Consider the following 21,970-nt stretch of genomic DNA (forward strand, 5'->3'; position numbering starts at 1 on the left):
ACCAAATGTCTTGTCAAGTTTCACCACTGCCTGCAGAATAAGGTCTAAAGTCTTTCATAATCTGCACCTTGTGTTCTGGATGATCCAGTTGCATACCCTTGTCCAAAGATGAAACGAACTTGCAGGACTTTGTACCTTTGAATATGCTTTTCCTTCTGCCTAGAACATTCTTTCTTTCATGCTTCCTTTAACCACCTCCTCCTTCCTCAATTCCCTCCCTTCCCTCACCTCTCACAAAGAGAATCTATAGCTTCATATGCAGCTTCCACACTACTTTGGACTGTAAGGAATCCTGATTGTACTGTGCTGTGCTATTTTCCATGCAGCCCTATCTTCCACTAGATGGAGTATCTCTAGGGCAGAAATGTTATCATGCATTCTGTGCCCTGCTTCATTAATTATTTCCTCTCTTTCCTACACCTTCGGGCTCTCTCTCCCTACTGTAATGATTTGCAAAGGTTTCCCTATCTAGGGTTTTTCTGAATTTATCAATAAATAAATTCTAATGTTTGTAGAATTTCCTTTTCTCACAAGCTCTCAGGTAATGCTGATGTTGCTGGTCCAGAAATTGCACTTTGGGAACCACTGATTTATATGTAGGTTATACACTTCGCTTTTTTTCCCCACTAAAATGCCAATTCTACATAAGGCCAATGAGTTCATTTTGTTCACCACTATATACCTAGGGCCTAGAATAGTTCCTCCTACATGGGTGGGGTTTAATACATATTTGTTGCCTAACTATTAGTTCATTCCTTTATCATATATATCAGTCTTTCTCATTTAAAAAAAAATCCATCTGCCTCACACTGCCCACATGTAAATTATCCAAGGTCATCTCATTCCCAACCTCCCAGGTGATTTATGCTCAGTCTAAAAATAAATTTTAAAAAACTGCTTCAGTGATGTTTTTTAAAAGAAAAGGTTAAAGGAGAGGAGAATTACATCTTAAGCTTTCCTGTAACTAAATATTTCCTGCTACTAAATATTTTTAATATATCATTTATATTATATTATTTAGCTGATTAAAACATAATATACCGCATGTATTACATGATCAATTTAACTTTGGCAAAACTGACAAATGGAAGGAGACTGTGTGATCTGCACGAGGTCAATGAGTCAGTTGTTTTCCTATTAGACATGGTCACACTCTGAATCTTTCATTCTAACCACTAGACCACTATCTTGGTTCACAGATGAGAAGGAATGCATTATCTTGGAGCTGAAAACTAAGACTAAGTCACTCATAACTCAGAACCAAAGCAGCAATGACACTGACATAACTTTCATTTTAATCACTGTTTAGTTTAAGTGAATATTAAAGCCACTTAACAGTCCCTTGGTTCTACATTCTATAAAGTAGGTGAGAAAACAGAGAACTTAAATAGTATTTTGTCTTATTTATTTATTTATTTATTTATTTACTTATTTAGAGATAGAGTCTTGCTCTGTCGCCCAGGCTGGAGTGCAGTGGTGCCATCTCAGCTCACTGCAACCTATGCCTCCCAGGTTCAACCAATTCTCCCTGCCTCAGCCTCCCAAGTAGCTGGGATTATAGGCACCCACCACCGCCCTGGCTAATTTTTGTATTTTTGGTAGAGACGGGGTTTCACTATGTTGGCCAGGCTGGTCTTGAACTCCTGACCTCATGTGATGTGCCCGCCTTGGCCTCCCAAAGTGCTAGGATTACAGGCGTGAGCCACGGCGCCTGGCCTTCAATAGTATTTTAGAACCAAAGAGTTGGAAGAGATTGTAGTCTTAATCTAATACAATAGATCTTAATCTAATATCCACATTTTACAGATGACAAAATTGAGCCTCGGATTGACTTAATGCCTCACAATTAGTAGCAGTGAATAGTTTATTTATTCACTTTTACTGATATATGGAATGGGATTTTTTTCATTCAGAGCAAACAACCTTAAAAAGATTTATATTGGCCAGGTATGGTGGCTCACACCTGTAATCTTAACACTTTGGGAGGCTGAGGTAAGAGGATCGCTTGAAGTCAGGAGTTTGAGACCAGCCTGGGCAATACAGCAAGACCCCATCTCTATTAAAATAAATAAATTTTAAAAATAAAAAATTTGTAGAGACACTAGCAAAATAATGAAAATATATCAATGTTATGGTATCTTAAAATATATTAGACCATGTGAAATGTTATATATGATCCATTTATTTGTCATCATCAAAATGAGGAAATTTTGAATATTTGCCTACATAAAAATCAAACTATATTTTAGTGCAACCTTCTAAACTTCTTTAGAAAGAGAACAAGAGTGTTTGATTAAAACTGCTGACCTCAAAATCTGCATTTTCTAATAAGCTAGTTTTCTTTCTAAAAGTTTAAAGCAGCTGGGCATGGTGACTCATCCCTTTAATCTCAGCACTTTGGGAGGTCAAGATGGGAGGATTGCTTGAGTACAGGAGTTTGAGACCAGCCTGGGCAACACAGTAAGACCTCATCTCTAAAAATAAACAATTAATTAATTTTTAAAATTAATTAAAAAATTTTTAAAAACGTTTGAAGCTTCTTCGGGGCAGGGATCTATGCATCTGTGCACCATCTGCACGTGGCACAGCATAAGGCACAAATCAATAAATATCTGATTTTAAAATGTTAATCCATTTAGAACTTTCCTTAGGGAAATTAACTTGTTAAAATGAAAATTATATTTCATTAAAAATCCTTTAATGCAGTAGTTTTCACAGTGGGGGTACCAGACCAGCAACTTTGGTATCACCAGGAAGTCTGGTAGAAGTGCAAATTCTCAGAACCCCTCTGAAACCTATAGACGCAGAAACTCTGGGCTGGGAAGTAACTGTTATTTTCTTAAGCCCTCCACTACAAGCTAAAGTTTCAGAACTGCTATATTAAGGAATGGTCCTCAAACTTTTACTGTTTGGTCCCTTAAAATTAAAAAATTATTATGGACCCCAAAGTGCTTTAGTTTATAAGGTTATAATTATCCATATTTGCCATATCTGAAAATAAAACGGAAACATTTTAAAAATACTTAATTCATTTTAAAATGAGAATAGGCCGAGAGCGGTGATTCATGCCTGTAACCTCAGCACTTTGGGAGGCCGAGGCGGTTGGATCACCTGAGGTCAGGAGTTTGAGACCAGCCTGGACAACATGGCGAAACTCCATCTCTACTAAAAATACAAAAATTAGCTGTGCATGGTGGTACATGCCTGTAATCCCAGCTACTTGGGAGGCTGAGGCAGGAGAATCACTTGAATCCAGGAGGCAGAGGTTGCAGTAAGCCGAAATCGTGCCACTGCGCTCCAGCCTGGGCAAGAGTACAACTCTGTCTCCAAAAAAATAAATAAATAAAAATAAAATAAAATAAAATAAATAAACACCTTTTATAATGAAATGACTACATTTTCTAAAATAAACCAAAAAAATAGTGAGAAGACAGAAACAAAAACCAGAAAGGACTTGTGTGATTCATTTTATCTGCAAAAAGGGAAGGAGGGTGTTGAAAAAAATTGTTTCCATTCTGAGGTCTGTCTTGTGAAGAGGAAAAAAAAATCCCCAAAGACAAGAAATGGTGAAGACTGCATTCCAGAATGGCGGCACTAAGAAGCTTGGCCTTCCAAGAGAAAGACCCACACTAATGAGGTATGACGCTGTTTGCTCCTCCCTCACAGGTAAGCAGCAAGAGTGACCAATGGAGTGGGGTTCAGCCCCAGTGGTTACTGGGGAGTGGTCCCAGTTCACAGGATGCTGTCAACAGAATTCTGGCCAGGGCTCAGAAACCGGCTGTGTAGTAGCCACCTGGTTTCCTCATCCTACAGGGGGATGAAATTCCCTTTACCTCACAGACCTGGGGAGACAGAAAATGCAATCATGCAATTTAAGGTACCCAATAAACTACAAGGTGGGATTACTCTCTGTGAATCAGATTTTTCACCCACAAAATGTGGTGAACACACTTTTCTTCAGATGGACACATTTTCTTTCCTTATTTTAAAAAAATATCTTACGGAATACTTCATGAATTGGTGTGTCACCCTTGCACAGGGGCCACACTAATCTTCTCTGTATCGTTCCAATTTTTTTTTCCTTTTTTTCAGTATACGTGCTGCTAAAGTGAACACATCAGATGGGCATACTCCTGAGTAAGTTAAACCATATCTATAACTCAGAAAGACCCCTTAAACTGTCATATTTACAGGATGGCTATTTCATGACTTACGATTTAGGTCCAAATAATAGATTTCTCCAAAATAGATCTTACCGATTCTGAAAGGACTTTCCAGCAATATTGTCTCTATAGGAATCAAACAAAACATGGTATTGATCTCGGCTCCATTCCAGAACCACCTAGAACAAAGAAAAAGAAACGTTTTCTTCGCATCAAAGACTAAGAGTATATAACTTTCATTTTAATTTCATTAGAATTGCCAGAGAAATGGGTAAAGCAATCAAAATTCATGTATTCACTTACTGCCTACCACATATATCGTGTTAGATCCAGGTGAATAAGCTACAGTTCCTGACAAGGACAAACTAAAAGACTCAGTGTCTCACCATGCTTGGAATGGGGTAGCGGAATCAAAGAGGTTTAAAAGGATGTGGTATTTGAAATGGGTCTTGAAGAATGAGTTCACCAGGTAGGGAAAAAAGGACAGGGCCAGCCAGTTGGAAGAGCGTGCTTGTAGGCTGAGAAGCAGCAAGGGCAAATTGTTTCAGGGCAACTGTGTGGCTGGCTTTGTCCAGAAGACAGGTAGATAACTGTTGAGAAATGGGTCTAGGAAAGAAAGCTGGGCCCTAAGCGTGACGTGCCTTCTGTGCCTTGGAAGCACTGAAGGATTTTAAGGCAGTTACAGAATCCATCTAAAGTTTAGGAAAGACTCTTCTCAGAGCATTTACAAACACAAGCAGAAACAGAAGGGACAGGCCGGGCACGGTGGCTCACGCCTGTAATCCTAGCACTTTAGGAGGCTGAGGAGGGTGGATTCCCTGAGCTCAGGAGTTCGAGACCAGCCTGGACAACACGGTGAAACCCCGTCACTACTGAAATACAAAAAATTAGCTGGGCATGGCGGCATGTGCCTGCAGTCCCAGCTACTCGGGAGGCGAGACAGGAGAATTGCTTGAACCTGGGAGGCATAGGTTACAGTGAGCCAAGATCGCGCCACTGCACTCCAGCCTGGGCAACAGAGCGAGACTTCATCTCAAAAAACCAAAAAACCAAGAAACATAAGGGACTGACAAGATATGGGAGGATAAGGACCTTATTACCTGTGAGGTTTCAGCTAACGACCTTGTTAAACATTTCAGGAGAAAATGGAAAGCTTTAGATAGAAGTTCCCTCATGTTTGCACCCTAAATCTATAAACCTACCCACACATACATCCCATTTTCTTTTTCATTCCTCTTACCATAGAAGAAGTGTCCCTCCACCTTGCAGACATCCAATCTCTATTTGCTCTGGATCTCATCAACTTGTGTGTTCTCAAGACCTTGCCTCTCTTTTCCTTTCAGTAGGATTACTCCCATTGGCACGCAAACATGTTCCCGTACCTTGGGAACACCTTCCCTTCACTCCATATCCATTCCAGTGAGTCCCTCTACCCCACATTTTCTGTCCCTTTCAAGGTCATCTCCTGCTTTCCTGTTCACCCTTCAGCTCACTCCAGTATCACTTATGTTTTCACCACTTTAGTGGCCTTACCAAGGCCCCCACATTGTCAAACTCAACGGCATTTTCCTCATCTCTTACTCAAGTATTCATAGCAGTTGCCCAGTTCCTCTTTGTGGAAATGTTTTCTTGGTTTTCCCTCCTGTCGCCCTGGTGGCTCCTTTTCCATCTCCTTTGCCAGCTCATTCTATCTAATCTTTCTGTGTGTCCTTTCCTTCTACTCTACATGCCCTCCTTCCTGACCAGGCTTCCTCCAGCATCCTATTCCACTGCTCCTAAGAAGTGGCCCTGCTACATTCAGATGGGCTGTGGGGCCCAGGCATTTAGAATTCATTCCAACTGCAGAAAGGAAAGGGAAAGACATGCCCCACCTTTAAGGAGACATCATGGAAGCTGCACCTACCACTTCTGTTTTCATTATCCAGAACTTACACAAATCTATTATATTATAAAAAGTTAAAATGTATCAAAACTTATACAAACACAGACTGTACATGGTACCGTTTGCAATTGAGAGAGAGGTAAACAAACATAAAAATGCAGCAATAAATCATAACCGAATAAAATCAACTGTAGTATATACTGTACTAAAATAATTTTGTACCCATCTCCTGTTACTATTGCAGCGAGCTCACATGTTGCGAGTATCTGTAGTGACACTAATTATCTCCACATGAGCAGTTTGTCTCTCTAGTAAACTGCATGTTGCGGTAAAAAGTGATCTCTCATGTTTCTTACGTATTTTTCATATTTAGTGCAATACCGTAAACTGCGAAGAACATCATGGGACTCTTAGAAAGTGCCACTAGTGCTGATGGAAGTGCTCCCAAGAAGCAGAGGAAAGTCATGTCATTACAAGAAAAAGTTGAATGGTTTGACACGTACCATAGATTGAGGTCTGCAGTGGTGGTTGCTGGCCATTTCAAGACAAAAGAATTTAGCTAAGAATCATTGTTTTTAAAAAAAGGCAATGAAAAATTATGAAGCTGTCACTCCCAGCTAGAAAACTGCATTTTTTGCTAAATGCCTCTTTATCTTGTATTGAAAATGCGCTTTAACGTGGGTCCAGAATTGCTATAAGAAACACATATCTACAGACTAACATAATGCAAGAAAAAGCAAAGTTGTTAGATAACAAAGCAAAAGGACAATAAGAGTCTAAAGCAGGAGAATGTAATGCCAGCAAAGACTGGTTTGATCATTTTAAAAAGAGATTTGGCTTAAAAATGTCAAGATAACAGGAGATGCACCTGCAGACCAGAAGGCAGAAGATCAGTTCCCAAAGAAAATCATCGATGAGAAAGGATATCTGCCTGAACATGTTTTTAATACAGATGAAATTTAATCATGGGAAAAATGTGACAAAGAACATTTATTAGTAAGGAAGAGAAGCAAGCATCAGGATTTAAAGCGGGAAGGGAAGGGACAGGCTGACTCTACTGTTTTGTGCAAATGCTGTTGGGCTTTCCTTACCTGTAATGCTGCTAACCCCCAAGGCTTGATGGAAAAAAATTAACACCAACAGTCAGTGTTTTGGTTGTACAACAAGAAAACCTGAACAAGAGTTCTTTTACTGGATTGGTTCCTTGGATGCATTGTCTCTGAAGTCAGGAAGTACCTTGCCAGTAGGGTACTGCCTATTAAAGTTCTTTCGATTGGACAATGCCCACAGCCACCCAGAACCCCATGAGTTCAACACTGAAGGCACTGAAGTGGTCTACCTGCCCCAAAACACAGCATCTCTAATCAGCCTCTAGATTTGGGGTGGGGGTGGGAGGGAAGAGGAGGGGCATAAAGATCTTTAATGCTCATTACACATGGTACTCTATGGAAAGAATTGCCAACGTTGTAGAAGAGAACCCCAATAAAGAGAACTTTTGGTTTTGGTTTTGTTCTGACTTGTTTCCATACACTTGTACGTGTACTTGAGTTTGTTGGACACTGGTCCAAACCCCAAACATTCCCTGACAGGGCTTATAAGGTTCTTATTTTGCTCTTGGGAGATTAATGAGAAGCAGAATGGGATCCTAAAATGCTAAAGCATGCAATCATAGTCCCCCTCCTGGGACCTCTGCCAGCTAGCTACGTGTTCAAAAATTATGATCTTTGGCCAGGTGTGGTGGCTCACACCTGTAGTCCCAGCACTTTGCGAGGATGAATTGGGAGGATCGCCTGAGCCCAGGAGCTCAAGACCAGCCTGAGCAACACAGTGAGACCTCATCTCTATTTTTTCCCTATTATAAAAATTTTTTTAATTAAAAAAAATTATGGTCTTCTCTTGTGAACAATTTTAAATCAATGGATAGAGAACATCAAAACTAATTTAGATGGCCATCCTGGAGATCTTTTGGGTCCGCAAACTCGTCTTTCTTAGAACAAAATTAGGGCCAGGTGCAATGGCTCATGCCTGTAATCCCAGCACTTTGGGAGGTCGTGGAGGGAGGATCACTTGAGGTCAAGAGTTCAAGATCAGCCTAGCCAACATGGTGAAACCCCATCACTACTAAAAATACAAAAAAAAAAAAAAAAATCAGCCAGGCGTGTGGCAGTTGCCCATAATCCCAGCTACTAGGGAGGCTAAGGCAGGAGAATCGCTTGAACCTGGGAGGCAGAAGTTGCAGTGAGCTGAGATCGCGCCACTGCACTCTAACCTGGGTGACAGAGTGAGACTCCATCTCAAAAGAAAAAGAAAACAAAAAACAAATAAAAGACAGCAGCCCTATAATTAAAAATCTGAGTGGGAGGCATACTTTAATTGGTACCTTGAAGCTTCTAAGCACACTCAGGATCCTAAAATTGCCTCTCTACAAGACACGATCTCAAAATTAATTAAGATAAACAGTTAAGAAAAAACAAGGGCCAGGTGGCTGACGCCTGTAAAGCCAGCACTTTCGGAGGCTGAGGTGGGAGAATCACTTGAAGCCAGGAGTTCAAGACCAGCCTAGGTAACATAGTGAAACCTCATCTCTACAAAAAATAAAAAATTGGCCAGGCATGGTGGCACACACCTGTAGAGCCAGCTACTCAGAGGCTGACTCTGGAGTATTGTTTGAGCCCAAGAGGTGGAGGCTGCAGTGAGCCATGATTGCATCACTGCACTCCAGCCTAGGTGACAGAATGAGACCCTGTCTCAAAAAAAAAAAAAAAAAAAAAAGGCCAGGCATAGTTGCTCATACCTTTAATCCTAGCACTTTGGGAGGCAGAGGTGGGTGGATCACTTGAGCCCAGGAGTTCGAGACCAGCATAGGCAACACGGCAAAACCCTGTCTCTACAACACCAAAAAATTAGCCAGGTGTGGTGGGATGTGCCTGTAGTCTCAGCTACCTGGGAGGCTGAAGCGGGAGAATCACTTGAGCCTAGGAGGTGGAAGTTGCAGTGAGCATTTACTGTGCCACTGCACTCTAGCCTGGGTGACAGAAAGAGACCCTGTCTCAAAAAAAAAAAAAAAAAAAAACTGGAAAAAAAATTAAAAAAGAGCAAGGCCTTAAGGACCCAAACTCCTTCCTCTCTGGAACAGATGAGACTTCCCCTTCCTTCTTTTTTCTCTATTCTCCTCTCTTTCTCTGGCCCGCCAAAATCTGTCCCTTTAAAGTTAAAGGAGGCTGTATGAAGGAAAAAAATAAAAATAAAACAGTTTGGTTAAACTAGCCTGAGTGTGGTGGCTCATGTCTGTAATTCCAGCACTTTGCAAGGCCAAGAAGGGAGGATCGATTGAAGTCGGGCATTCGAGACCAGCTGGGGCAACATAGTAAGACCTTGTCTCTTCAAAAAAAAAAAAAATTTTTTTTTTAATTAGCCAGGCATGGTGGCGCACACCTGGAGTCCAGCTACTCAGGAGGCCAAGGCTGGAGGATGGCTTGAAGTCAGGAGTTCATGGCCAGCCTGGGCAACAAACTGAGATCCTGTCTCAGAACAAACAAACAAACAAACAAAAACAAATCAATTCGCCGGGCATGGTGCATGCCTGTAGTCCCAGCTACTTGAGAGGGTAAGGTGGGAGGATCACTTTAGCCCAAGAGTTGGAGGCTGAAGTGAGCCATGATTGTACCAGTACACTCAAGCCTGGATGACAGAGCAAGACCCTGTCTCTTAAAAAAAAAAAAAGAAAAAAGAAAAAAAGAAAAAGGAAAGAAGAAAGAAAGAAATGAAAATTAAACTTATTGACAATTCCTCTAGACCCCAAATTTCTTTTGTTCTTTGGAGCAAGGCTGAACTTCGTGCCATTGCCAGGGAACTTCCAGAGGTTACTGGGGACCCTCACCAATTTGCTGATTAATTGGACATAGTAACTTAAGGTTATCAGCCAGGTTTTTCTGACCCACAGTAGGTGGTTCACACTCTTGTCAGTGAAGGTCAGGCACAACACTGGATGGTCAAGGCTCACTGCCATGATCCTGAGGGGGATTTAGACAAAAACACCCCTAAAGACTATGGATAGAGTCAAAGGCATAGAAGGAAAAAAAAACACTCCACAAGTCTGTTCTCGAGGCTCTTCCTAAAGCCTTAGACTGGAAAAATCTCCAGGCCTGTGCCCAAGAAAGAACCTAATGTACAACTATTACAGTAGGCTCCAGGCTGTATTTAAAGAAAATGTTGAATCTACTCAAGTAGCCTTTTATTCCATGTTAGTGAACAGCCTTTCTCAAGAACTCTCCCAGCTTGTCAAAAGGGCCCGAACAGAATGGGAAACTGTGCCCACCTCTGATCTAGTTAATTTGGCAAATCAGCTTGCCAGCACCCTTGAGGACAATACTAAAAAGAAAACCACTAAAATCCTTAATCTCCAGTTACGGCAGATGGAGACTCCCAGACATAACACCATGAGGAGACCTCCTGGGCTATGCCACTTCTGTAAGAAGCCAGGACTCGAAAAGAGTGCTGAAAAAGATGGAATCTCTCATCAACTTTAATGAATCTCCAGGGAATTAGGCTGAGTTTAAAAAAAAAAAGTCTCAAAAGTCCAGAAAGTAGACTCAGAAAGTGATACCCCAAAGACTGGCACTTTAACATGCCAAGAGGCCTTAGAAGCTGCCTCAAAATCAAGGTCCCTCTAACCTTGTCTTCCCTCCAACAAGGGAAAAAGAAAAGATAAATGTACCATGTTCCTAGATTACAAAAAGTCTTCTTAGTTTCTGAAAACAAAATTTGTTTTGCATGGAGGCACTAAAAGAAAGACTAAGATATATTAAAAATATTTGAAGCTTTATCTTTTCTACTAAACCTCCTCCTCCTATGATATTAATCAGGAAGTAAAATCTGCTGATTGCCAGCAGCATTTCTAATCACATTCGATTAAAGACACCCATTTTCCTGATGCAAAGTGGCTTAATGCAATAAAGCACAACTTTAAAAAATTAGGAGTTCAATGGTTATTAACACAGGAATGATTTCTTCTCTTCACATAAATTAAAGGAAATGATTCAAACCGAAGATGGATGACCACTATTTAGTCAAACACTAATTAAACTCAGACATTTTTCTAGACCATGGCTACCCTCTTTGGGTTCTCTACCGCAATAGATACACAACATAACAGATTTTTTAAGGAAGACAAAATGGAAATCAGGGCTCTGTCCTCAAGGAGCTGACATTCCTGTTAAGGATTAAACATTTATTTGCATAAAATGATGTAGGACTACTGTGTAGCTTTTAAATGAGTACAGATTAAAATATAATAAACACTGTTAGACAAAAGGAATAATCATGACATATTTTTCCAAGGAGAGAGAGCTGAGATTTTTATGGAAATAAAGGAGTAGAGAAAAAAGAAGGATTCGTTTGCCAGTTGGGGAGTAGGGAAGAAAATTGTATTAGAAGTCAGAATTAAGAATACTGGCTAGGCATGGTGGCTCGTGCCTGTAATCCCAGTACTTTGGGAGGCCGAGGTGGGAGGATCGCTTGAGCCTGGAAGTTCAAGACCAGTCTGGGCAATATAGTAAGACCTTGTCTCTATTTAAAAAAAAAAAAAAATTTAAAGTTAGCCAAGCCTGGTAGCACTCACTGGCAGGAGAATTGCTTGAGCCCAGGAGCCAGAGGTTGCGGTGAACCAAGATCAGCATCACTGCACTACAGCCTGGGTGACAGAGTGAGACTGTCTCAAAAAAACAAAACAAAAAAAGTATTGCTTTGTGCTTTGACAATGCACTCTACTATATAAAAGTCATATCTAAAAGAAAACAAAAAGAACCCTTAGCAATCACACTTGGCTGAAAGGAAAAGAGAGAGAGAGAGAAAAAAAAGAACCAATGAACTACCAAAAATACTTTCAAAAAGTATTCAAACCGACTTTCTGAATATATCTATGTTGCTTGTTTTATTGCTCAGAGTTTTCAGAATCACCGAATTCTACAGGAAGAACTTTCAATCCAGTGCCCTACTCTGCAGCCAATGTTTGAGTTCTTGTTATAATGTCCTGGCAAATAGTTATTCTACCTATGAGGGTAGACCTGCACTGTCCAATATGGTATGTGGCCACAAGTCATTATTTAAAACGTAAACTAAGTAATATAAGAAATTCACTACCTTAATCACCTAGCCACATTTCAAGCACTCAGTAGCCACATGCAGTTAGTGGTCACCATAATGGGCCAAATAGAAATACAGATTTTGGTCACGGCACTAAGTTTGTTTAGTGCTGCAGCTATTCAAACCTTAAAGACTGTCACAAAAATACACAAGGTGGCAAGTCAGAACAACTGGACCTAAGCTCCAGTTTTGTGATTTTAGACAAGTCAACTTAACCCTAAATTTCAACTGTAAAATTTAAATAATACTATCTTATCCCCTAAGGGGTTGTTAGAAAATTCAAGTGAGCTGATATATTAAAATATTCTGACAACTACAAAGTACTATAGGATGTATAAGGTATTAAAATTATGATACAACACTGAACTTATTACAACCCACAAGGGGCTCACAGACTACTGGGGAGACAAATATGATGCAAATAATTAAAATATATCATGTGAAAAAAAAATTACCAACATATGAACAAAAAATGGTTTAACTTGGTATATACTTTTAGTATAATTAGTACACCAGAAGCCGAACTAGTCAAATTAAGATTTTCAAATTTTATTTTTGCAAAATTGTCATAAAAAAGTTTACTGAAATGAAGTTTTGCACAATATCTGTTTGTGAAACTTACTGTATTTACCTCCACTAACGAGTGAATTTTATTTCACACTGTTACCTAAAAATATTTTTAAAATACACCAAGAAGAGGACTTTTAAAAAATGAATTTGAAATGCTAAAAAGTCATAAAAGGTGAAAAGAATGTTTTTGTTTTGAGACAGGGTCTTGCTTTGTCACCCAGGCTGGAGTGCAGTGGCGTCCTCAAGGTTCACTGCAGCCTTGATGTACTGAGCCTAGGGCTCAAGCAATCCTCCCATCTCAGCCTCCTGCGTAGCCGCGACTACAGGTGCACATCACTACGTCTGGCTAATTTTTGGATTTTTTGTCAAGATGGGGTTTCACCACATTGCCCAGGTTAGTCTCAAACTCCTGGGCTCATGCGATCTGCCTGCTTCTGCCTCCCAAAATGCTGGGATTCAGGCCTGAGCCAGGCCAAGAATGTTATTTTTTTTAAAAATAGCTGCTAGGCCATTTAAAAAAATTGCTCCTTTCTTGAGGAGCAATTGGCAGTGTGTACCAAAGAAACAAACAAATAAATGTTCATGCCTTTTGATCTGGTTAATTCCACTACAAGAAACATATGCCGAGGAAATTATCATAGATCCACCCAAAGGCTTCTGTACGATAATCACCATTATTACCAATAAAAATGAAATATCTAATGTTTAGATCATTAAACATGATTTAAAAATTAAACAGGAAATTGAGTAATTATGGTACATTCATATAAATATGATAAAGCTATTAAAAAATCACATTTTCAAACAATTGTTTAAAACATAGTAACTTAATTTTCTCAGTCAATAAATATTATGTGGCATCATTCTAGATTCTGAGGACATAGCAATGACCAAAACAAAGTTTCTTCCTTTGTGGAGCATTACAAAGTAGTCAAGGGATAAAGTGTTTGATAAAACATTATATTAAAAAAACAACAATCAAAACTATTAGTCTGGAGCTAGACAACAGCAAAATGGTGGAACAGGCTGCTACAATTTTTCTTTCCCCATGTAAACATAGACAAACAAGCCAAAACTGCCAAAATAACAACAAGAAACAAAAACACAAATATTGTATGATTCCATTATATAAAATATCTAGAACAGGCAAATCCACAGAAACAGAAAGTAGATTAGAGGCAACCAGGAGCTAAAGGAAGAGATGACTGAGGAATTTAATGGTTACAAAGTTCCTGTTTGGGGCAATGAAAAAGTTTGGGAAATAGTCAGTGGTGATGATTGCACAACTTTGTATATGTAACTAATGCCACTGAGTTATATAATTAAAAATAGCTAAAATGGCAAATTTTATGTTATATATGTTTAACCACAATAATTTAAAAGAAAAGTAAATCACTACAATACCTTCCCCCCTAAAAAATTAAGGAGCATTATGAACAACTCTGTCTCCACAGACTTTATAATTTGGATGAAATGGACCAACTCCTTGAAATACATGATCCAAAACTCGAAAAACGAGAAAGAGGTCATCTGAATAGGGCTATATCTATAAAAAAATTTGAATCAATAATTAATAACCTTCCAAAATAGAAAGCCCCAGACCCAGATGGCTTCACTGGTGAATTTTACCAAACACTTAAGGAAAAAAAAAAATGATACCACTTCTCTACAATCTCTTTCAGAAAATGGAAGCAGAGAGAACATTTCCTAATTCATTCTATGAGGCCAAAACTACCCTAATACCAAAACAAGGCAAAGACATTACAAGAAAGGAAACTTATAAACCACTATCTCTCATGAACACAGATGCGAAAACCCTCAGTAAAATATTATCAAATCAAATCCAACAATATATAAAAAGAATTATTTACCACAACCAACTGGGATTCATCCCAGGTATACAAGCCTGGTTTAACAACCAAAAATCAATTAATAAAATCCTTCACATCAACAAGCTAAAGAAGAAAAATTGTATGACGATACCAATAGAGGCAGATAAAGCATTTGACAATCCAACATTAATTTATGATAAAAATGTTCAGCAAACTAGGAATACAGGAGAACTTCCTCAGTTTGATAGAGCATCCACAAAAAAAGTTTCACCTAATATCATACTTAGTGATGAGAAACTACATGCTTTCCTCCTAAAACCAGGAACAAGACAAGTGTGGACTCCTCCTCCCACCACCATTCTTATTCAAAATTGTACCTGAAGTCCTAGCTGATGCAGTAAGACAAAAAAAGGAAATAAAAGGTAAACAGATTGAGAAGGATGAAATAAAACTATCTTGGTTTGAATAGAAGAAAAAAAAATAAAACTGTCTTTGTTCACCGATGACATGACTGTCTATGTAGAAAATCCCAAAGAATCAACAACAACAACAAAATCTGAAACAAATAAGCAAATATAGTAAGACTGCAGGATACAAAGTTAACATACAAGGCCAGCACAGTGGCTCACACCTGTAATCCCAGCACTTCTGGAGGCCCAGACTGGTGGATCACCTGAGGACAAGAGTTCGAGACCAGCCTGGCCAACATGGTGAAACTCCACCTCTACCAAAAATACAAAAATTAGCCAGGTGTGGCGGCGCACACTTGTAGTCCCAGCTACTCAGTGGACTGAGGCACGATAGCACCACTGTACTCCAGCCTGTGCAATGGTAAGACTCTCTCTCAAAAAACAAACAAACAAATAAAAACAAAGTTAACATACAAAAGTCAAAAGTCAAGTGCTCTCCTATATAACAACAATGAACAATTGGAATTTGAAACTAAAATACACAATACAATTTAGGTTAGCACCCCCTGCTAAAAAAGAAAAATAAGAAATGCGTAGGCATAACTCTAACAAAATATGTATGAATATGTATGAAATCTTTATGAAGAAAACTACAGAAAGCCAATGGAAACAATCAAAGAAGATCTAAATGAAATTCCATGTTCACAGATAGGAAGGCTCAATATTGTTAAGATGTCAGTTCTTCCCAACTTCATCTACAGATTCAATGCAAACTCAACTAAAATTTCAGCAAGTTATTTTGGGGATATAGACAAACTGACTCTAAAGTTACATGGCTGGGCATGGTGGCTTATGCCTGTAATCCCATCACTTTAGGAGGCCAAGGTGGGAGGATTGCTCGAGCCCAGGAGTTCAAGACCAGCCCGGGCAATTAAAAAAAAAAAAAAAAAAAAAAAGCTGGGCATAGCGGCATGCACCTGTGGACCCAGCTACTCAGGAAGCTGAGGTGAGAGGATCACTTGAACTCAGGAGGTGGAGGCTATAGTGAGTCGTGTTCACGCCACTGCACTCCAGCCTGGATGACAGAGCAAGACTCCGTCTCCAAAAAAAAAGAAAGAAAATCTAGGTGACCTTGGATTTGATGGTAACTTTTTGGATACAACACCAAAAGTAACAATCCATAGGTGAGAAAAAGACTGATCAGTTGTACTAATTAAAAACTTCTGGCCAGGTGTGGTGGCTCATGCCTGTAATCCCAGCACTTTGGGAGGCTGAGGCGAGTGGATCACCTGAGGTCGGGAGTTCGAGACCAGCCTGGCCAACATGGAGAAACCCCATCTTTCTACTAAAAATACAAAATTAGCCGGGCGTGGTGGTGCATGCCTGTAATCCCAGCTACTTGGGAGGCCAAGGCAGGAGAATCGCTTGAACCTGGGAGGCGGAGGCTACGGTAAGCCAAGATTGCACCATTGCACTTCAGCCTGGGCAACAAAAGCGAAACTCGGTCTCAAAAAAACTTCTGCTCTGCTCTGGGAGACACTGTTAAAAGAATAAAAAGATAACTATTGACTGAGAAAAAATATTTGTAAGACACATATCTGATAAGGGACTGGTGTCCAAAATATACAAAGAACTCTTAAAATTCAACAATAAGGAAACAAACAACCCAATTAAAAACTGGGTAAAAAAATCTGAAGATACCCAACCAAAGAAAACATACAGATGGTAAACAAGTACATAAAATGATGCTCAACATCACATGTCATTAGGGAATAACAAATTAAAACAGCAATAAGATACCACTGCACACCTAATGGAATGGCTAAAATCCAAAACACTGACAACACCAAGCCAGGAAAGATGTGAAGCAACAGGAATTGTCATTGATTGCTGGTGGGAATTCAAATGGTGCAGCCACTTTGGAAGACAGTTTGTCAGTGTCTCACAAAGCTAAACATAGGCTTATCACAGTCATGCTCCTAAGTATTTACCTGAGTTGAAAAATTGTGTCCATATAAAAACCTGCACATAAACGTATATAGCAGCTTTATTCATAATTGCCCCAAACTGGAAGCAATCAAGATGTCTTTCAAAAGGTGAATGGCACCAGACAATGGAATATTATTCAGTGCTACAAAGAAAAGAGCCATCAAGTCATGAAGAGACATAGAGGAAACTTAAATGAATATTACTAAGGGAAAGAAGCAAACTGAAAAGGTTACATATTATGTGATTCCAAGAAATGACGTTCTGGAAAAGGCCCAACTACAGACACAGCAAAAAGATCAGTGGTTGCCAGTGGGGAGGAAGGAGAAGATGGGAATGAATAGGTGAAGCACAGAGCAAGAACAACTGCAGAGCAGTGAAACTATTCTGTACAATACTGTAGTGGTAGACACAGGACATTATGCGTTTGTCAAAACCCACAGAACTGTATAAAACAAAGAATGAATCCTAGTGTAATCTATGTACATTAGTTAATAAAAAATCTATCAATATTGATTTGCCAACTATAACAAATGTACCACACTGACCCAAGGTGTTTTTAGGGGAAACAGGCCAGGTATGGTGATTCACACCTGTAATCCCACTGCTTTGGGAGGCCAATGCAGGAGAATCCCTTCAGACCAGGAGTTCAATATAGTGAGACCCAGTCTCTACAAAAAAAGGTGTAGTGTGTGCCTGTACACCCAGCTACTTGGGAGGCTAAGGGAAGGAAGATCTCTTCAGGCCAAGAGTTCAAGGCTGCAGTGAGCTGACTGTACAACTACACTCCAGCCTGGGCAACAGAGCAAGACCCGGTCTCTAAAAATAATAATAAGTAAATAAAACAAGCCTATTAAAAATGTATGGAGAACTATTTAGGGGAGAGGGAGTATACAGGAATTTCCTGTACCTTCCATATAATTTTTCTGTAAACCTAAACTGCTCTAAAATATAAAGTCTACTCCAATTTCATATATATATATATATATATATATATATATACACACATATACACAAACACACACACACACACACATACATATATATAAACTAAATCCACATTCTTTAAGGTCAAATTTAGCAACTGCTCACCACGGGTGACCTTTCCATATTTAGACAGTAGAAAAAAATATTTCTGTGCTCAGCTTACTTCCAGGTGCCAGGCTTCCAGGGGCCGAAAATACAGTGGTGAATAAGACAGAAAGGCCCCTGCTCCCACAGAGCCTACATTTTAAACGAGAGAGGTAAGAAATCATATATATCAACATACAATTTCAGACTGACACTAAAAGTATTATTTAAAAAAAAAAAAGGAAAAATAGGGGAATGTGATAAAGAAAGACTTGGGGAAAGAAGCTGCTTTGGGACAGGTGGTGGGGAAGGCCCAAGTGAAGTGTTACAGCTGAGACCTATGTTGACAAGAAAGCCTGTCACCAGATGATCTGGGGGGAGTGCTCTCCTGCTCATGGAACAGCCAGTACAAAGCTCCTAAGGCAAGAAAAGTTGAATGCCTTCAAAGAACAAAAAGACGGTGACTGCAGCAGTTCTGAGCCTACACCTCAGAAGGGTTTGCGAGTATCTAGAGGATCTCTCGGCCTCTACCTTTGCCTTGAGAAGAACATAACCAGGTTCGCTGGCTGGTCCCTGGAGGATGAGAGACCCGTGGAGCAGAGCCAACCAAGTCCAACCCCAATCAGTTAACCAATGACCTGCACATCCAGAGAGCAAGTAATTGCCACTGTAAATCAAGGACTGGAAATCTTTCTCCGTAAAAGACGAAACAGTAACATCTTAGACTTTGCAAGCCATATAGTTTCTGTCTCAGCTATTTAATTCTGCCACTGTAATGTGAAAATAGCCACGGACAGCATGTAAATAAATGGACATGGCCGTGTTCCAATGAAACTCAAATTACAGAAACTGACATTTAAATTTCACATAATTTTTTCTTTTTTTTTTTCTTTTTTACTCTATCTCTGTGGATTAGTCTGTTCTCGCATTGCTATAAAGAACTACCTAAGACTGAGTAATTTATAAATAAAAGAGGTTTAACTGACTCACAGTTCTGCAGGATGTACAGGAAGCGTTTCTGGGAGACCTCAGAAAACTTACAATCATGGCAGAAGGCGAAGGTGAAGTTGGCACATCCTCTTATGTGGCCGGAGAAGGAGGAAGAGAGCAAAGGAGGAGGGTGCTACACACTTTTTTTTTTTTTTTGAGATGGAGTCTCACTGTGTCACCCAGGCTGGAGTGCAGTGGTGAGATCTCAGCTCACTGCAACCTCTGCCTCCCGGGTTCAAGTGATTCTCTTGCCTCAGCTTCCCAAGGAGCTGGGATTACAGGTGCCTGCCACCACACCCAACTAATTTTTGTATTTTTAGTAGAGATGGGGTTTCACCATGTTGGCCAGGCTGGCCTCGAACTCCCGACCTCAGGTGATCTAACTGCCTCGGCCTCCCAAAGTGCTGGGATTACAGGCTGAGCCACTGCATCCGGCCGGTGCTACACACTTTTAAACAACCAGATCTCAGGCAGGGCGTGGTGGCTCACACCTGTAATCCCAGCACTTTGGGAGGCCGAGGTGGGCAGATCACTTGAGGCCAGGAGTTCGAGACCAGCCTGGCCAACATGATGAAACCCCATCTCTACTAAAAAAATGCTGGGCGTGGTGGCATGTGCCTGTAATTCTAGCTACTTGGGAGGCTGAGGCAGAAGAACTACTTGAACCCAGAAGGCAGAGAGAGGTTGCAGTGATCTGACATTACACCATTGCCCTCTGGCCTGGGCGACAGAGTGAGACCCTGTCTCAAAACAAAATTAAATTAAAATAAACAACCAGATCTGAGAACTCACTCACTAACACGAGAAGAGCAAGGGGGAAATCCCCCACTATGATCCAATCACTTCCCACCATGCCTCTTCTCCAACACGGAGGATGACAATTCAACATGAGATTTGGTCAGGGACACAAATCCAAACCATATCACCTTGCCAAAGCAAGGCCTCAAAAAATTAGCAAAAACCTCAAAGTTGGGCTGGGCACAGTGGCTCATACATGTAATCCCAGCACTTTCGGAAGCTGAGGTGGGAGGACTGCTTGAGTCCACGAGTTCAAGACCAGCTTGGGCAACATGGTGAGAACCCCCCCATCTCTACAAAAAAAATGTAAAAATCAGCTGGGCTTGGTGGCACACACCTGTGGTCTCAGCTACTAAGCAGGCTGAGGCAGGAGGATCTTGAGCCCAGGAGGCTGAGGCTGCAGTGAGCTGTGTTCATGCCACTGAACTCCAACCTGGGTGACAGAGTAAGACCCTGTCTCAAAAATAAAACAAAAAGTCAGAGTTGTTCCTCTCCATGAAAATATTTATTTATTTTTGTTTGTAGAGATGGGGTCTTACTATGTTGCTCAGGCAGGAGCACAGTAGCACAATCTTGGCTTACTGCAGTGTCAACCTCCCAGACTTAAGCAATCCTCCCACCTCAGCCTCTGAGTAGCTGGGACTACAAACATGCGCCACCATGCCCAGCTAAGTGTTTTTTGTGTGTGTGTGTGTTTTTTTTTTTTTTTTGGTTTCTTTTTTGGTAGAGATGGGGTTTCACTCTGTTGCCCAGGCTGGTCTTGAACTCCTGGACTCAAGTGATCCTCCCGCCTCAGCCTCCCAAATTGCTGGGATTACAGGCATGAGCCACCACACCCAGCCCCATGGAAATCTTAGTAAAAGGCAAAAGACTTATGCAATCCGAAGGGAAACCAGAGTATGAATTTCATATAATTTTCATGTTGTTGTGAAACATTAATTTTTAAAAACCACTTGAAAACGTAAAAGCCATTATTAAATTACAGCCCACACAAAAACAGGTGGAGTTTGCTGCTCCATTTTAAGCCAGCAAATTTGGGGATAGTTTGTTACAAGACATTTTTGTAGAAATAGTTACATGATACACACTGGTAACCTGATACAGGCTCTTCAGAGAAGTGGGTAGGGTGCTACATTTAGGGACATATATAAAACATTGAAAGGAGTCCAGATTTTCTATTATGTGCAATGAACATGATATAATCTGATTCACATTTTTAAAAATGTACTCTGGTTGCAGTCTGGAGAATGGATTATAATGGAGCAAGAGTGTTAAGAGATGACAGTGGCTTATATTTGTATTTGCGTGATAGAGATACAATATATTTCTTTTCTTTAACATATGTTTCTTGTTAAATACTAGGAACAGCAGTTCTCAAACTTTTTGGTCTCAGGACCCCCTTAACCTCTAAAAATTATTGAGGACTGGCTGGGTATGGTAGCTAACACCTGTAAACTCAGCTCTTTGGGAGGCCAAGGCAGGAGGATCACTTGAGCTCAAGAGTTCAGGCCGGGCACGGTGGCTCACGTCTGTAATCCCAGCACTTTGGGAGGTTGAGGCGGGCAGATCACAAGGTCAGGAGTTTGAGACCAGCCTGGCCAATATGGTGAAACCCCGTCTCTACTAAAAACACAAAAATTAGCCAGGTGTGGTGGCATGCACCTGTAGTCCCAGCTACTTGGGAGGCTGAGGCAGAAGAATCGCTTGAACCTGGGAGGCGGAGGTTGCAGTGAGCCGAGATCGCACCACTGCACTCCAGTCTGGGCAACAGAGCGAGACTCCGTCTCAAAAAAAAAAAAAGAGTTCAAGACCAGCTGGGCAACATGATGAAACACCATCTCTACAAAAACTACAAAAATTAGCCAGGTATGGTGGCATGAGCCTGTAGTCCCAGCTACCGGTGAGGCTCGGGCAGGAGAATCACTTGAACACAGGAGGCAGAGGCTGCAGTGAGCTGAGATTGAGCCATTGCACTCCAGCCTGGGCAACGAGAGTAAAACCCTGTCTCGAAAAAAAAAAATTATTGAGAACTCCAAACAGCTTTGAAAAATGTATGTGGATTATGTTTATTCATATCTACTGTATTAAAATTAAAACTGAGGGAAAATTTAGGTGCTCATTTAG

General features: G+C 40.4%; 1 protein-coding gene, 1 long non-coding RNA gene and 1 other non-coding gene across 8 annotated transcripts in view; 1 reads left to right on the top strand and 2 right to left on the bottom strand.

The window, feature by feature from the left end:
* The window catches only part of GNPTAB (N-acetylglucosamine-1-phosphate transferase subunits alpha and beta), an 86,042-nt gene that overhangs the window by 47,563 nt on the left and 16,509 nt on the right, over window positions 1-21,970 (bottom strand). For all 6 annotated transcript variants that reach the window (XM_001155334.7, XM_063787020.1, XM_016924048.4 and 3 more), the window contains exon 2: window positions 4,257-4,342. In XM_001155334.7, coding sequence (XP_001155334.5) covers window positions 4,257-4,342 — 86 coding nt within the window. The remainder of the gene's footprint in view (window positions 1-4,256; window positions 4,343-21,970) is intronic.
* On the top strand, window positions 3,521-7,554 carry LOC129136546 (uncharacterized). The gene is made up of 3 exons (XR_008538346.2): window positions 3,521-3,637; window positions 4,093-4,137; window positions 6,419-7,554. It is a non-coding gene; the product is annotated as an uncharacterized LOC129136546 (long non-coding RNA).
* LOC112205095 (U6 spliceosomal RNA) lies at window positions 3,990-4,098 on the bottom strand. The gene has a single exon (XR_002938957.1). It is a non-coding gene; the product is annotated as a U6 spliceosomal RNA (small nuclear RNA).

The sequence above is a fragment of the Pan troglodytes genome, chromosome 10 (genome assembly GCF_028858775.2).
Source record: "Pan troglodytes isolate AG18354 chromosome 10, NHGRI_mPanTro3-v2.0_pri, whole genome shotgun sequence".
Classification (NCBI taxonomy): domain Eukaryota; kingdom Metazoa; phylum Chordata; class Mammalia; order Primates; family Hominidae; genus Pan; species Pan troglodytes.